The 18,113-nt window shown below is 37.0% G+C and overlaps 1 protein-coding gene across 9 annotated transcripts in view; it reads left to right on the top strand.

Annotated features, from left to right (window-relative positions):
- The window catches only part of LOC121318051 (protein phosphatase 1 regulatory subunit 12A-like), a 61,773-nt gene that overhangs the window by 16,419 nt on the left and 27,241 nt on the right, over nucleotides 1–18,113 (top strand). For all 9 annotated transcript variants that reach the window (XM_041254288.1, XM_041254295.1, XM_041254294.1 and 6 more), the window contains exons 2-8: nucleotides 8,433–8,563; nucleotides 9,932–10,050; nucleotides 12,697–12,856; nucleotides 12,993–13,137; nucleotides 13,510–13,584; nucleotides 14,277–14,350; nucleotides 16,653–16,810. In XM_041254288.1, the coding sequence (XP_041110222.1) occupies nucleotides 8,433–8,563; nucleotides 9,932–10,050; nucleotides 12,697–12,856; nucleotides 12,993–13,137; nucleotides 13,510–13,584; nucleotides 14,277–14,350; nucleotides 16,653–16,810 (862 nt within the window). The remainder of the gene's footprint in view (nucleotides 1–8,432; nucleotides 8,564–9,931; nucleotides 10,051–12,696; nucleotides 12,857–12,992; nucleotides 13,138–13,509; nucleotides 13,585–14,276; nucleotides 14,351–16,652; nucleotides 16,811–18,113) is intronic.

Genomic DNA, 18,113 nt, shown 5'->3' with positions numbered 1-18,113 from the left:
TCATTATAGAGGAAATCAAGCAGGGATCTGTTAACATTAGCTAAAAACAAGGTAATAAAATCGGCAACATTTTCAAACAGAATATGATTACTGTAGAATGTTGCTGTTACAAGCATTGCATAATTAATTAGGGTCCTTGCGTTTAATATGAAAAATAATGGGTTTAAAGACTGACATAACATGTATTAAGCTTTGGCATTGAAAAAATAAAGGAAAGAAGAGCTTGCTACTAGTAGCTAATGTTAACAGCTTGGTTGCGAGTTTGCTAGTGAAAAAAAATTGTATAATTTGTACAGATACATTTTCAAACAGTATTTTCATTTTCTGACAAGCACACACTTGTGCATGTTAAATGGCTGAAGTAACATTAATTGAAAGGCTTCGTTTAGCAACTTTTTTTTTTTTTTTTTGAGACGTGGGCTCTCTTTGATTGAACATACACAGTTAGAAACATTCTGAAAATAAAAACCTTCATGAAAAATTTATAAATATTGGGCCAGATAAAACACTAGCTTGGTGGCCCAAGGGGCCAGTAGTTAGAAATCTAAACATAGAGCCCTGCACTGGGTTACATCTTTCACAACGTGATTCTGATAATTTGTCTGTACAAAATTTATTTATTTTTTTTTAAAAACACATCACAAATTTTTTGACTTGGAAAAAAAAAAAAAAATTAATAATAATTTACAAGCAGCGCCGTCCACTGACTGTTTCTAATTGAAACCCCTGTCCTCCCGCCAAACGTAACATTTGTGGCATACATTTTACGTGAACAAGCTAAAGGGCTTTCACTGGGCAAAGTGAAATCAAACTAAACAGTCTATTGATTCATCTACCAGCACACACTGAAAGTAATCGTGCTGGCAGTCGTACACAAGTATTTTTTCGAACCGCGACGAACTTGGTGAAAAATAGAGCCACAAAGGAAAACGTTTTGCTTGTGGCGAGCGGCTAGCGGGAACGTAGGACATAACCTGCAGTGTTTATCAGCTGATGTTTTTCTAACACCATGATGCAGCTTGTTATATGCCAGATTGGGTTCAGTGTTCCTGAAAAATGTGTGCTTTTAATGCAATATTTATAATAAATTTAACTTGGGCATGACCGCCACAAGTGGCTTTTAAAGAATGTGTACAGTAGTGGTGGATCTAGCATGCTGGATCTACTGTAAGCACGTCAAGTAATATATTGAACGTGTAATGAAGGAATAACGCTTTTTAGCACATGTGCTGACTCAATTGAAAGCTGGTTGCCTGGCCACCATTTTAGAAAGCTATCTGGTACTGTAATGTAGCACTGCCTGTTGCGGAAGGCTGTTTGTGATTAAATACAGGACTTGTCACTTAATGTTGGCCAGTGGAATGCTTTGAACAAGTGAACTGTACAAAGCTGCTAGCTGCCTGTCCTTAAATGTTCTATTTCCCCTCAAATCATTGTTTTTTAGGCAGGTTTCCTTGGTAACTATAAAATAGTGGGGGAAAGTAGAAGTAAAAAGCTAAAGCACTTTCGAAAAGGTTTTATTTTCTAAAATCACGTGACACCTGAGCTACAGTAATATCTGACTGGTGCTTGTTTCAGGTTCTTGCTGAGTGAAAGTGAAATGGTTTTCAGAGAACAGCTTTCGAGAGTTAATTCTTCTTGTAAAGCACTTTGTGATGGTGGTCCACTATGAAAGGTGCTATATAAAAAAAAAAAAAAAAAAATATAATATATATATATATATATATTATATATATATAAATCTATATATATATATATATATATATATATTATAAATGAGTAGCTTTTCACTAAAACTAGTTCGTTTTTGAAAAAGAGCAACATTTCCAGTGTTGCACTGATCTACTTATCACAATTAAATAATATATATATATATATATATATATATATATATATATATATATATATATATATATATTTTAATTGTGATAAGTAGATCAGTGCAACACTGGAAATGTTGCTCTTTTTCAAAACCAACTAGTTTTTTAGTGAAAAGCTACTCATTTATATTATATATATATATATATATATATATATATATATATATATATATGTGTGTGTGTGTGCATTTAAAAATATGTTAAACAGGCGTTTCTTAAATGGGGCTGTAGTTTGTGTTTAAAAGTTCTTTGCCCTTACATAATAGGTCTTGTAGGCTAGGGTGTTTTTTGTATACAAAGTTTTAAGCAGTAATGAGCGTGTTAGTGGACTGTGATAATACTATTGTTTAAACTCTTACATGTATAATTGATTGTTTCATTGTTGCAATATGATGGTGGCATGATTCTTTGTTTTGCAGCTGTTTTTATAATGGCTAAAGCTGCCTGCATGTCAGTTCATATTATGCATGTGTATGAAAAGGCTCGAGTCGCAATGGGGATAATGTGAGGTAACACAACTCAAGTGTATTTTTAAATGCTGAATTTTGTCACTTAAAATAAAGGGTGATGGCCAGTTTTTGAAAACGCTAAGCATGTTGAACAAGTATGTTGCCTTTTCTTTTCATTGTAACAAATGTACAGTACCAAAACGATCACATTGTTGAATTAGATCAAATTTTACTGAACATTGACTTTTTTCTTCACATATCAATTGTAAAATTAAACACATGAAATTGAGAAAATAAATACAGAGAACAAAGAACCCTAAGCATGCATTTTCCAACCAAGAGAATCTGAATACCAGGGCTTTGCTAGAAGGTTCGTTCACTAGCCAGGAATTCGAAGATGGTTTTAAACCTGCAAAGGTTTGTCAGATGCCATTCACGCGCTGTGTGGTTTGTTTAACTATTTATTCATTTATTTTTACAATGTGGAAATACTGTAAATCACAGCCTAAATGTCACTTGCATGCAAAAATTGATCTTTTGATTTGTGTAATGCATATTACTTAAACAAAAGTTTAAAATCCACTACCAAATCATTATACGTAGCAACTCTATATGACGCTGCTGCTATGTATGCTATTACACCAACGTGTGGGGGAGGGGTAATGCCTGTGGCGGTTGCAGTGCTTCAGTACAAGACGCTAACACTAATAATTTTAATTTAAAAAACTGAGCACAGTCCACTCCTCCCTTCTCCAGCTTTTGTTATCCAGAGGCAGATCTTGAATTTCTTCATTCACCATCTCAACTGCAAAGCGTTGTATAGCGTAAGCTGTATTGAAAGAAATATCTCAAAACCCCTCTTTTTTTTGGGATTTTTTTGTTAAATGCCCAGATTACCAAAATAATAAGTTTAGTGCAAGCTGTGCATGCGTTTGTTGAGGTATCACGGAGGCATATCCAATCTCTGGGGTCACTTGACAAGCGTAAGTTTGTATTTATTATTATTATTATTATTATTGATATATAACATCTATAGTAGTAGTAAAATGTGACTGACTGATAACCTGCTTCGAATGGTGACTGTTTAAATTAGGCTTTGCTATGCCTAAGTCTGCTGCAGTTAGTGCTCTGCAATGCAAGCTTACTTGCAGCAGCATCAATTATGTGTAAATAAACTGTGTATTTATTTTTATTTAAATAAATAAACATGATTACTGTTTTATATAACATATTTTTAAACTACATGTGAATGTGTTTTATTCCATTTATATGAATTGCCTCTAAACTATTCAATCCAATATAAACAAGTAGCTATGGTGACGTCACCACTAAATTATCCAAATTAGTACCAACCTGCGTTCGGTAATGTGTTCTGAACCTTCAAAATGTACCGTTCGTTGCAGCCCTATAAAACACCATTTTAAAGAATTGTTTACTTTTTACTCAACTTGTGCTGGGCAATCCCGGGTGTGGGGATATAATTCTAGCAGGGAGGAGTCCCAGGAAATGCAGGGTGTACAGAGTGAAGTGCAGGGCCTTCTTCTCTTTCTTGATCACCTTAATCTTCAGCAGTGTCCTGAAGAGCTACACCTAAGAAGTGTAAAGACCTAAAGGTATGGTGAAAAACACTGTATAGGCAAATTTCTCTACTTCAATACATCTACTGCAAAAAAACTTTTGTAACTACTCAACCAGTAGAATTTCATTTACTTAATATAAGAGGACAAGCTATGATGACAGATTTTGGTTGATGTTGATTGAATTAAAGCATTGGGAACATGCTTGTGGAATGCTTTGGGACATAGCTTCTTTCTATTTCGAGCGGCAGGACCGAGAGGTTTGCTTTCCAGTTAACTGGGTTCACAAATTAAATGAGAGTGATCTATTCTGCTTGATTTTGCCTTTTTTAATGCAATTAAAACAGCAGTACTTGATGAAAGGTCTGGTGTTTTTGTTTTTGTTTTATTTGTTTTTTCTTCTGTTGAATAAGGACAATACCAACCCTTTGTTTTAAAATTAGGTGTGTTTGCAGACTATAAAAGGAACGTGAATGTAATTATTCTGTATGAAACAGTTGACCTTCTAGTATGTTCGCATCAAATGAGACTTCCAAGGCAGCAACAAGAGGGGAAGTTGAAAATGACTTTGGTCTGAAGGAAGTTATTTAACCTTCCAAACCTCAAATAGAATAGTTCAAGTATATCTCATTAAGAGATGTTTCAGTTTAAGCAGGTTTCTTGTAACCCATGTGACAATGCAATCCTGAAATAGCTTTGATTAGACAGCCAGCTCTATATAGGCTGTGTGGCACCTTTTCAGGATTCTTCAAAACACTTATGCTAATCTCCTGAGAGATTTTGCTGCTTCTGAAGAATTGTCCAGTCCGTTTTTATGATTTGGATCTTGTGGTCGAAGGTGGATCTGATGAATTCTTGCCAAAGCTAATGACAAAACCATGAGTTATTTTAGAATGTCAGTTACATGTTTACGTTATTTATACAGTCTCTTCAAGAGCTTTATGTTGACAAACATTCTTTAGCAAGTCATTGTCATCAAGTTGAGTCTGTCTGTATGGTACACTTGATTTACTTCATGATACTTATTTTGTGTACAGCTGGCACTGACATGCTTGTTGTTAGTCGAGACGGGTGTGTGTGCGTACATACGTACATGTCGGTCTGCTTTTTCAATTGTAACGAAACGTGGTATAGTATTAACATTATTTCAAGTTACTGAGTATTTGGTTCTGGGGGCATCTGTCGCCGTGCATGTGTTCATCTTCATGTCACTTGATTTTTTCCATGTATCTGAAACCCCCCCTTATTGTATTGTGATGAATCTTCTTTTTGACATTTTAGCTTAAGTTATTGGTAGTATCAGATTTGTAATATAGTTTCTCATCATACAAAGACCTAATTTGGTTACCTGATGACATCTAAGTGTTAATTACAAGTTATCCAGTTTTCATGGTGTCGGTCATCAACTTTTTTTTTTTGTCATACTGATGACTAATTTTGAATCGCAGGCATGATGGAGGATGTATGTTGCTGTTGTGTTAAATTTACATTTGTTTTTCATTAAGTCTTTTTTTTAAAGAGGTAAACTGAACTTGGACACTGACATTTATTTATTTATTTAATTTTTTTTAACACCCTTACTGGTAGTTCGTTTTTATTTCCTAGAGGAGTATGTTTTCATGTAATTTCCCTTTTGAAACCTCCCAATGTCCCTTTTTAACCAGTCCTTGCCTTGTTTGCTTATCCACAGTTTATAGGACAACCTATAAAAGATGCCAGATTTTATTTAAACCAAATGCAGCAAATGTAACGGTGTATTCAAAAATCCAAATTTGTGTTGGCCAGTATACCGATTGGTTTGGATTACTGCTATTCAAATTGAACTGTCATCAAAGCTATTTAACAAATAGTACTAATGCACTGCATATAATTACAAGGCATTTACTGCATATTGATACGTGAGGCAGCCATGAAATTCTGAAGTACATTGTTTTAAGTCACAGGTTATGGGGCTTTATCAATATCAGGATATTGTGAATGCATTTACATATGAAGCTGCTTGGTACATTAGAGTAATGGCATCAAGATTTAATCTAACTGTTGAGAGCTCTATACTGTGTGTGGTTGGAATTAACTACTGTAACAGTGTAGTAAAATAGCTACATGACAAATAGCTATGTAACCCTGTTTTCAGTTGTACATTGTAAGTGTAAGCTGTACTTTATGGGAATAGTTTTGAATGCAGTTCTTGACCTACATAGCACAGTTATAGATGTACCACTGTGGCTTGTAATCAAAGCAACATCAGAATGTTTGAGTAGAGTGTAAACAGGGAAGATCAATCCTGTTGCTTCACCAAGAGACTACTTTGCAAACAGTTGCACCTGCTCCAGTAGAGTATTGAGATACGCTGTATATTCTTGTACCCTTCCCATTTCATTTGGAAAAGATCCAGACATGTTTGTTCAGCACTATTCTTAGCCCTAACTAAAGTAAGCTATATATAACTTTTCAGTTTTTGCTAGTGGAACGTGTAGCAGTACTTAAACAAAAACGCGTTGATATGCTCTCTTTAATCGTTGGTCTGTGTTGCAACTTCATAGATGCAGTATACTGTGTGGTCACATTATTTACATAAATTACACCCTGTTATCAGTAACCCAGGGTCCCTGATCATTTTTCTTCATGACCCTTGATTTCTACTCCCCTGGGTCCTAGGACACACACCACCAGAATCAGTTTTCAGTTGCATTTTTAGATAAATAGGTTTTTGCTGTTCTTCCTTTGCTAAAATCTGGAAGCATTTTCACCTGTTACAAAATGTTTTAATATACTTTGGCCAATTGACTTTGTTTTATTATTGCGAGTTTCTTACAAAATGTATAGCATGGTTGTTTGTGCATTAAAATAGGATTGCACAGGAATGAATGAGAGGACCAGTGGTGAACATTAATTGAGTTGAATTTAATTGCGTTTCAGAGCTAGTGACTGCACAATGGGAGGGATCTAGATGTACTGTACAAGCAGTATGAATACCAAAATTTAGAAGTACTTCATATTTAGGGTCAGTCTGATTTATTGTGGCTGATTTGTAACAGTGGTGTCCATGTTGCATTGAAATCTCTAGAGTGTGGTTGTGTGTAGTGGTTGCAGAATTGGTTGGATGGAATTCCAGGTGCCCTTGTTGGCTTTTATAAGCATTTTGAAAAGTAAAGGCCATAGGCCTAGAGCATTGCTTTGTATAGTTGTGTTGAAACTTGCTGAACACATTCTTTGGACTATTCAGAATATGAATCTAAAAATAAAAGGAGATGCAGTTAAATTAAAATGAACTATTTGGATAAAGTATAAGCTCTATCTTGGTATTAAAGTTAAAGTTAAAATTAAAGTTTTTAAATCTATATTCAGTGTGATTGGCTTTTGAAAAGGATTGGAAACATGGATGATCTGTTCTTGGAAGCAGCTGTGCTATATCTGTAGGGTGAGGTACTATGCTGTGGGCAAGTCTGAGCACTGCAGTCAGTCAATGTCAAGTAATGAAGTGTGGCTGCACCTGGTAGTGCTTATGACAAAGCTCTGTCTTTCTACACAGTCTTATTACAGCTAGTCTGCAGAGTTACTCAGGCAAGAGGAGCAGACGAGCTATGATAACAGTGGAAGCACATGTAGACGGTCTCAGTTCATGCCATATATGGCACAATAAACTGCCCAAAATTGGTTGTGTTTTGACTGCCTAGTCCTGTGCCTTGAACATGAGGCATGTACTGTAGAAGCTTCCTACTCTGCACTGTTTTAGCAACAATGGGTTGTGACTAGGTTTAAAAAATATATATATTTATATATTTAAAACGCATGTCGCCAAAAGACTGTCCCTATTTAGCTTCAAGGTGGTGGTAAGTTGCTTTTTTCCACCATGTTATTGATTTTGTTTTTTTCTTTCTTTACTCTTCATTCTCCCTCAAACATTAAAAGTACTGCATGATATTACCTGTACAGTAGCAGAAGATGTTCTGAACAGGACAAAATCTTCATCATAAAAAGAAAACATTTGAAAGGATAATACTCTTGGGCATTTAACTGTTTTTTTTTTTTTTTTAATTGTTAAATCTTTAACCTACTTGGTGCAATTTCTTCAAGGCCCGACCCTTTTATGTTTTATAATAAATTCTTTATATGGTGTTGTAGTCTCAATTACAAATTGGCACTGTAGTACAACTCTAAGTGATACCAGTTACGAATGTGAAGTTCTAACTGTCACAAGCTGCTTGTTGTTCAAAGCACTTGTATATATTTGTGATGGTAGCAACTTTGGATAGCTGCTAAAATCAGGTGGGGGTGGGGGGGCTTGTCTTGTTTGTGCTGGGTTTACGGACTGTTTTAATGAGGTTAACAACATATTGCACAAAATAGTTATCTTAATAGATTTGCAAAAAATGTTCAAGCTTCATTATCCAGGAAGAAAGTTAAGTTGTTTTAATAAACAATTCAAAATACAGTAAACCGTACGTGTTTTGAAAAAAAAAAGCATACACAAATTGCCCAAGACTATCTCCTGTACTACTGTTCATTCAATTTCTCTTGTGCAGGCCTGCATAGATGACAATATAGAAATGGTGACATTTCTGGTCGAAAATGGGGCAAGTATCAACCAGCCCGATAACGAAGGCTGGATTCCGCTGCATGCAGCTGCTTCCTGTGGATATCTTGATATAGCTGAGTAAGTACATCAGAGATCTCATTGGACATTACAACTGTCAAACTTTCAAATGTACTTTTTAAAAATGAATCGGTGTATGAAATGAATCGGTGTATGGTAAAGTTGGGTGCGAAATCCAGTTGAACATGTCTGCACATGTAGACCAGTTCTGGTTCTGCAGTTTAATAAATAGTCTACCTTGTAGATCTCCTTGTGGTATTTAGTTGTAAATAAAGTTTGTATATTTTGAATTTAAGTTTGGCAGGGATGGGGTAAAAATCTCATCTCTGCAGAAATACGTGTGGAATGTGACCATTTCCTAACTGGTTAATTGGTTGCCAATTTGGGGGTGGCCACCTGTTTAAGGGGGACTGGGAGACCGCTCCCCAGTTTTAGGGAAAGGACTGGGAGCAGCAAGTTGTGCTCCCGGTTTCTGCACTGAGATAACATATCATGGGTGCGGTTTTGTTTAAATATTTTGTTTTATTTAAATAAGTGAGCACGAAACTGCTTAAATGTCTCCTGTCTGCTATTCCCGCTGCTAGCCAGCCTTTCCTGCAACACTGCTTTACCACACCTTTCTAAATTAAGTCTTCAGAAAACCTGGATTTCCCTCTACAGTACTATTAACAAGCTAATTTAAAAAATAAATAAATAAATAAAAAATAAAGAAAATCCCAAACTTGTTTAAACTTTGGGTCTGGAATCGTCCCAGTGCATTTCCACGTACCTGAACCCCTGCAATTCGAAACCAGATTATTTGAAACCCATTTATTTGGTTCCAGATCCATATCTTGTACTATTTGGATCCGGATTGTTTGAAACCCCAACGCATCTGGGCAGGTATGTGGAAACCAGGTATATGCTGTATGATGGTGCTTGATGAACAAGCGGTTCTCTGGCCCCTAGCGACTGTCACATTTTCCCCTACAAATATTGGCATTGCAGTTTAAAGGGCTATCCCACATATTGTGAACATCTCCCAGTTCAAACTACCCATTGATATTGTGAATTGACGTTGGTGCGTCCTCATAAATACATGTAGGCAAAATAATTTCTTCTTCGTATAAAGTCCTCTTAGTAGATCGTTCTCTAACAGCTAAAGGTGGTATATGACAGATTCACCTGATTGACCATACAGTTTTGTTAATGTTCATTTATTTTCAAAAATCGTGATTTTCATGTTCTTAACTGTTATAGCATGTATCTTCTAGATTCTATTAAGTGAATGTGTGTGTATGGGTCTACTTCTACTGAGCTGCCAACTGGACATGCTATATTGCAAGTGATATTTAACTGGCTAATAAATGTAGCTATTTTATTGCAATGTTCCATGTAAGTTATTATACTTAAGAAGATATTGGAATATTTTTTTTTTTTTCTTTGCAGGTATTTAATTCGTCAAGGGGCTGATGTAGGCGTTGTCAACAGTGAAGGGGAGACTCCGCTAGATATCGCTGAGGAAGAAGCAATGGAGGAACTTCTGCAAAATGAAGTTAATCGCCAAGGTAAATGGATACTCCGTACAAAGTACTTGAAATTCAAGTGTGCTGTGGGAACCATAAAATTGTCAGATTTGTTAACGAATGGATCTAAAAATATTTGGGGTCTGGGGGGGTGGTGGTGGCCTTGGCCTCACAGTTGGTACTCGGTGCTCCAGATAAGGTTTTGGGTCTGGGAGTAACTTACTCTCTCATTTTAACACTAGGAGTGTGTATTTTCAGGGGGTAAATTGCAGCATTACCTTGAAGTCATGAGTAATTTCGATAAGTACTGTACAATCTTTAACGGTAATGGGGTAGGCATTAAAAAAGAGCCTTACATTTTAACTGCAGTGTTACTTTGAACTGCTGTACAACTACATGTGTGTTCAACCAGTTTCTTTATCAGCTCTGTGTTTTTTTCGAGGTATCACTCTGACTGCAAATTAATTGCGTTACTTATATTTTAACATTAAATTATTAAACTCGGTGAACATGTTAACTTCAATCTAAAGCCATTAAGAGAAATAAAATAAGGAAATGCATGAAGGTATAAAACTGTTAATTGAATATTATAGGCAGCTTTTTTTAGCGGTTGCCTCTAGGAATGTCACGGTATCAAATTGACGGTATGGTAACCGTCAAATATACTACGGTTATCGTCGTACCGCGGTATAATATCTTTTTGGTTTTTTGTAATCCGTTGTTAAATGGCTGTTTTAAAGAAATACTCGAGTCATTTTTTTGTAAACATTAAATATTTTAAATGACAGGCACACAGGGCAACTTCAAAAGGCTACTGCTTTCTACAGTATTCTCTGGCTAAGAGAACACCCCTCGGGAAGCAAGTAAACTGTACTCTTAATCGCAGTGCTCTCTGAGACAGAGTTGACCACCAGACACAATCAATAAATCAAGAACTAAATAAATATGAATTACTTATGATACACTTTCAATAACATATATGAAATTAACAGAATAAGAGAAAAGCAATAGGCAAGTGTATGTTAATGAACTATAATAAAGTAATAGACAAACTAGTGTTAATGAACTGTCAAACTAAATTAACACAGCACCCCTATATACATAAATACAGCAGCAGCTGTAGATGAATTATGAATGCATGTACAGGGGCAATATTCAAGACATGCACACAGTTATTTAACAGAATGGTGAAGCAACTCGCCAGAATGGGGAAATTGTGTCTTGATTTTTATTTTTTTTCAAAAGCTCGAACAATTTCCAAGTTTTTTAGCAAGAGAAACAGCGGCACGTTTCACCGTTTGTTTTGCATGCCATTTTGTAGTGATGAGGTGCACTGGGAATACAAAACAAGTCTGTTATGACGGCGGTTCTGGAAAGATTGAATAAACCAATCGGTGTGCCTCGAGACACTGTCTCGCGATGACAAGACCTTTGAAAAGACTGAATAAACCTTTTGAATTTAAGTTGGAGTTATCAGATTACAAAACAGTACTGTATTGCTTGTGAACGAAACACTATCGGTGCCAAGGTGTTCTTTTAAGCGAAGTTCCTGTCCCTTTAGGTGGAGTATTTAATATGGGGGGATTATTCTTTCAGCTGAAGTGTTGTCTTAGGAGGTGTTCCTTACATGGAGACTACTATATTCCAGGGTGATCTGATCATCTGGGCAATAATGAAGAACATTGTTTGCAACACTCTCAAACACTGTCAGTGTCAAAACCACAATGAACTGTATAACCCTAATGGTTGAATAAATAGTTTAAGCTGTTGCTTGACATAACAACTGTAGCCTAATAAAAGTCCCCAATTATTACACTATATAATAATATATGTGACTAGTCTGCTTTGTTAGAGTACAGATTACTGTGGAGTATAATGAAGTAATGGAGATGTGTGTGTTTTTTTGTCTGTGTGTCTTGGTTCATTCAGAAAAAATGCAAGTAAAGTTAGTATTAACTATTTTATAAAATTGTGAACAAGAATACAGTATGCTTCAAGGTTAACAACAAGTTCAGATTACTTTCCTCCATTGAGATACCAGTTTCATATTGCAAAGTTGTATACAGTGAATTGAAGAATCTAGTGCTGTCTTCAGAACCTCTATTATTCAAGAGGCAGCACTGGTTTAAAAACTCCATCAACTGCATTCCAGTACGCTGTGTTGTGTATTTAAATGTAAACATTATTCTTGGTTTCCAACCGAATTATTGGAGACAGTAAAAATCTGATTTACATATGTAAGAGAAGAAAGTATATTGAGAATGAATTAATTGATTCATTCCCTATCCTTGCTGACAGGGTCTCTGTGGCTAACCTTTAAACAGACATTATAATTATTTATTATTATCCAAGATAACTTACACAGACTTGGGTTTGTATTTGTATCTGCAACAGTGCCCTCTGTGGTACCTGACTCTTTTAATGTAATGTGTTTACCTGTACAAAGTGACTACACCTGGATTTTTAATTCTTATTATTGACCATCAAGTTTCTTCCTCAAACTGTGGTTCCCATGTTTACATAAGTCAACAGATTTTAATGAGTGATTTGTCCCACAAGCACAGTGGAAGCTCAAATATTTGCAGGATGTACAGAATGCCTTGGTTTCACATGACCTGGAAATTGCTTTCCTAACAGGGAAAAATAGGCTTTTCTAATTTATTTATTTATTTATTTATTTTTTTTAAGGGGTGGATATAGAAGCTGTCCGGAAAGAGGAGGAAAGGATTATGCTGCGTGATGCACACCAGTGGTTAAACAGTGGCCAGATCAATGATGTCAGGCATGCCAAGTCTGGGGGCACTGCATTGCATGTGGCTGCTGCAAAGAGTTATGTAGAGGTTTTAAAGTAAGTGAAATGTTCAGCTGCTGCTTATTCTTTTTGTCTAATTTAAACTAGACAATGTGCACACTATTATACTTCCCATTCTCTTTAAATTGCCTATGAAATTCCAGGCGCATTATTTAATCTCATTTCTCCACAGGCTTTTAATCCAGGCAGGGTATGATGTAAATATTAAAGATTATGACGGTTGGACGCCACTCCATGCTGCTGCACACTGGGGAAAAGAGGAAGCTTGCCGTGTTTTAGTAGAAAGTCTATGTGATATGGACACTGTCAACAAAGTGGTAAGTGTTTCAGTTGCTTTGATACTGAACATTTAGGAAAATCACTTCATCCTTAGTGAGCAGTTAGTATTTAGAATGGGTGTTTTGTTTGCCACTTTGCACCACCTGGTGGTCAAATCTTCCTCCTGTACCTTTTCATAAATAGATTTTAGTGTTTAATAAAAGGAAAGCTAAACACTTTACCAGCAGATTACTTCAGTGGTGTAACTGATTTGGTTATTAATGGAAATAGTTCTGTAGGTTTACTATAATGGCTAATATTAAGCAAATATAATGTCTCGCATTAGTATAATGATGCATATTAAAATGTAATGTACTACTATGAGTACACCTGTGTTTTGCTTGTCATGCAGGAGCTTATGTTTTTTGCAGGGTCAAACAGCCTTTGATGTAGCAGATGAAGATGTCCTTGGTTACTTAGAAGAATTACAAAAGAAGCAAAAATTGGTAAAGCCTGTTCTGATTTGTATTTCCGGGTTTCAGAAGTAATGACGAGCTGTGTTGCTGCCAGTAGGGATGGGTTGGTATACTGGTTTTTCGGTTTACCATGTTTTAGATACATTACGGTATTAATACCATTCCTTTTATTCCACACCGCAATTATTGTAATTCGTTTATACAATGGTTCAACTGCAAACACGCTTCTAAATAAAGCGATGGTACTTGCAGCCTTAGCAAAGTGCCTGAGGCAGAATACATGTTTCTTCAATTGCTGCGTTCTGTTACCCAGAGCTTGCTGCGCCGGCTGATCTTAGCTGCTGTCTTTATAACTTGCATGATGTACTGTATACCATGGTATTAAGGTTACCACAGTATTTGTTTTTACGGTTATCATACCATGCAAATGTTATACTGTTCCATCCCTAGCTGCCAGGAAGTCAACACTGCACATTTATGTAAACAGTTTGGTCAGGCAATTCTGCTTCATTGCAGTGAGTATATACCGATGGAGGAGTTTGTGTGCAACGATGACCTGTTAATGAAAACATTAGCATTTTTAAATGGTCCAGGAATTGACAATGCTTCAGAAACTTGGATTAAGTCAAAGTGTAAAATTTACTTGGACTAATCCTTTTTATATGAGTTGACTGGGCAGTTGGTTGAATAAATACTTAATTATTTATTTGCTTTTGTTAAAGCTTCTTAGTGAGAAACCGGAAATTCAGACAACGACAACAACGGAGAACAACCAGTCGCTTAAACCAGGCAAGAAGTAAGTGGTTCCTGCATTGTACAAGGGCCTGTTATGCAAGTAATATGACCTCGTTAGACTTGTTGGGTCTGATTGGCAAGACACCAGTTCATAGACCCCTTGCATTCATGCAAAGAATGCCAATAGAATGTATTACTGTAACTGTGGGCTGCTCAATTGCTTATCATACACTCTCAAATTGACACTGTTGATGCACATTAAACCCTATATGAGATACAAACTTTTATGGTGACCCTGACCTCTGATGTAAACACTACTATGTTGTCATGGACTTGAGCTGTGTTCCAAATGTAAAGCCAGTACCAGTGTTTGTAAAAGGGTGTCGAATCCACTCAGTGTTTAGAAGTAGGATCGCCAGGGAAATACCGGTCAAACTGAGCTGCAAGAGCACAGAGGTGACTCACAACCTCTGTTCGTACCTGGCTGAAATCTTGGGCCTTGTTATCATCAAAAGTTTGTCATGAGAGGAAACATATCAGTATGTCTCTCAGAAACCCGCTTCCCCCACACTTTCAGCTTTTTTTAAAAGCTGTGATTTTGTCGTTGTGCTCAAAAGTGTTACCTCTGTGTCCTTGCAGTGGTACATTTAGTTGATTGAGGTGACTGAAGATGTCTGCCAGGTAGCCAAGTTTTGCAAGCCACTCGATGTCAGCAAAACACTCTGCTAAATCAGACTTTTTATCCATTAAAAACAAATGCACCTCAGAACGGAGTTCATAAAGACGATGCAGCACTTTACCCCTTGATAACCAACAAACTTCTGTGTGCCATAAAAGGTAAACGTGTTTGCTTCCGATCTCCCTGCACAGCACTTCAAAACAACGGGCATTTAGAGGGCGTGATTTTTATAAAGTTAACACATTATGTGATCATCTGTAAGACTCTGTGTAGCTCTGGGCTTAGTTTTTTTGAAGCTATGGCCTCTCTATGCAGAAAACAATGGTGCCAAGTACAGTCTTTTGCTACTTGCAAAATCTGCTGAACCAGTATTTGCGGCTGCACCATCGGTAGCGATTCCCACACAGTTTTTCCATTCCAACCCATTTTCAATTATGAATCCATCCAACACTTTGAACATCTCCACCACTGTCGTTTTTGTAGGTAGTTGTGCACTAACGAGCAAATCCTCCTGCAAGTTGTCGTTAGAGCAGTAACGTATATAAACAAGCAAAACTGCTCAGTCAGCTATATCTGTAGACTCATCTATTTGATTGGAAAACAACTTGCTCGCTTTTACAAAATCTACAAGTTGCTCTTTGTCATTTGAAATGTCTGCTATCCTTCTGTGCACAGCGTCATTTGACAGAGGGACACATTTTAAGTTTCTTGGCATCATTTCGGTACACATCCACAACAGCTGGTAATATCAACTCTTCGGGTATCGTGTTGGCTTTCTTGCATTGAGCTATACGCTGTGAAACTAGAAGTGAAGCTTTCAAAGCACTCTGAGATACAGTAGAAGCACAGCTAATTACATTTCTTTGTGCTTGTATCTGCTCCAATTTCCTTTCAAAATAAGCCAATGGTTTATCTTTGTCGCCCGGGTGGTGAGTTTGCAGGTGTCTCATGAGTTTAGATGGTTTCATGCTTTCATTCGCGAGCACTTCACAGCACAGTACACACTGTAGTTTGAGTTCAGTTTCTAACCCAATGAAAGTGAAGCCAAACTGTAGGTAAGCTTTGTCGTATTTACATTTAACCCCACCAGTTTTTCTTTTCTTTTTCACTGTACATGGCATGCCTTCTGTTTCTGTTGCCCATGTCGTTGAATTTGAAGTCGATGCAGCCTCCTTGTCACGCGCAACATGTTTCAAAAATCGATCCGTTGTTATTTGATATTGATTTTTTTGTTATTCTTCTTCTTGTTGTTATTCCTAACCAGGGTTTCCTCCAACTGTCTATTAGTCTTTGAACTACACGTGTGCGCTCTACCGCCGACTCAAAGATCTAAACCTACTCATTTTCTTGCACTCCTATTTCCGGCTCTTGTCTTCTGTGTTTGCAATTGTACAGTATTCAATTGGTGGGTACTCATTATTTGCAAGCAATTTATTTTATGACATGCGTAGTGGAATTACCGTATATAATGTGAAAAAAGTGCTTAAACAGTAAAACTGATTATGTTGGGAAACGAGCATTTGCGATCCACCTAGAAGGAGTCTGCGACCCGTCGGTGGGTTGCAACCCACTGGTTGAGAAACGCTGCTGAACTTAAGTGTTGTGTTTGAAGTAAAATCTTTTAAATATAGTTCAGGATTTTGTCACAGACTGTCTTTCTGTATTTTATTACTTTTAATTTCAGTAAAGAGACTCTCCTCATCGAGCAGGAGAAGAGCATGCCCCGCATAGAGTCTCTGGAGCAGGAGAAAGTAGACGAGGAAGAGGAGGGGAAGAAGGATGAGTCCAGCTGTTCCAGTGAAGAGGAAGAGGAGGAGGACTCTGAGTCCGAAACAGAAGCAGGTAAATCCATTTAGTGCTAAAGACCAGCTCAGCAGGGTAGCGAGAAGCTGCAGCCAGTCTTCCACTATTAGCTTGGTGGAATTAAAGGACCTGCTTTGTGTGCGAGGTGAGTGATTTTAAGGATTGCTTTTGACCTTGTCTTAGTTCCATCTGACCTAACTTGACTTGGACAAAATGTTTGTAATTGCAAATATGTGGTTTAAATGTGTTTTTAAAATTGATTTACAGTTGTATGCAAAAGTTTGGGCACCCCTGGAAAAAATGTATGTTACAATGAATCTTTTAGTGAACAGAAGTTGAAACAGAAGTTAAACATGACACCTTTCTGCAAATTTTACTACTATTTATTTGCATTTATTACAGATTCAAAATAATAAACAAAAGTGAACATGCAAAAGTTTGGGCTCCCTGTCACTTATTACATGGTAACACCTCCTTTGGCAGATATACCTGCTTCCAAACGTTTCCTGTAGCTAGCTAGTCTTTCTGTTCTTGCCTTTGGAATTTTTTCCCACTCTTCCTTGCAGAACTCTTCCAGCTCAAAGATTCTTAGGTCTCCTTGCATGCACTGCATGTTTGAGATCTCCTCACAGATTTTCAATAATATTCAAGTCTGGTGGACTGTGACGGCCATTCCAAAACCTTTCTCCTTCTTTCTTGTAAAGATTTCGTGGTTGATTTTGAGGTATGTTTTGGAATATCCAACCTCTTCAGCTTCAGTGTCCTGATTGATGTTAGGACATTAGCTTCTAGGATTTGTTGATATTTAGTTGAATCCATTCTTCCATCCACCCGCATAATATTTCCGGTTCCACTGGCTGCCACACAACCCCAAAGCATAATAGAGCCACCCCCGTGCTTAACAGTTGGCAAGGTGTTCTTTTCTTGAAATGCTTCACCCTTTTTTCTCCAAATGTACCTGCTTTGGTTGTGTCCAAACAGTTCAATTTTCGTTTCATCGGTCCAAAGCACATTGTTCCAAAAAGCTTCAGGCTTGTCAAGGTTTTCTTTTGCATACTGTAGACGCTGACTTTTGTGATGAGGTCATAGACAAGGCTTCCTTCTGACAACTATCCCATGCAGATCCTTGTTGTGGAAGGTACGCTGTACTGTGGACTTGTGAACAACTACTCCAGTGTCAGCTAAACTGTTCTGAAGGTCCTTTGCAGTGACATGTGGGTTCAGTTGTGCAGATCTGACCAGTTTTCATGCAAGTCTGTGATATTTTTGTTGGTCTTCCAGATCTTGCCTTGACTTTAACATGTTCCATTTAACTTCCATTTCTTGCCAATGTTTCTGACAG

Source organism: Polyodon spathula, chromosome 7, assembly GCF_017654505.1.
Source record: "Polyodon spathula isolate WHYD16114869_AA chromosome 7, ASM1765450v1, whole genome shotgun sequence".
Classification (NCBI taxonomy): Eukaryota; Metazoa; Chordata; class Actinopteri; order Acipenseriformes; family Polyodontidae; genus Polyodon; species Polyodon spathula.
Note: the sequence above shows the minus strand (reverse complement) of the source record. Positions and strands in the feature narration are given on the sequence as shown.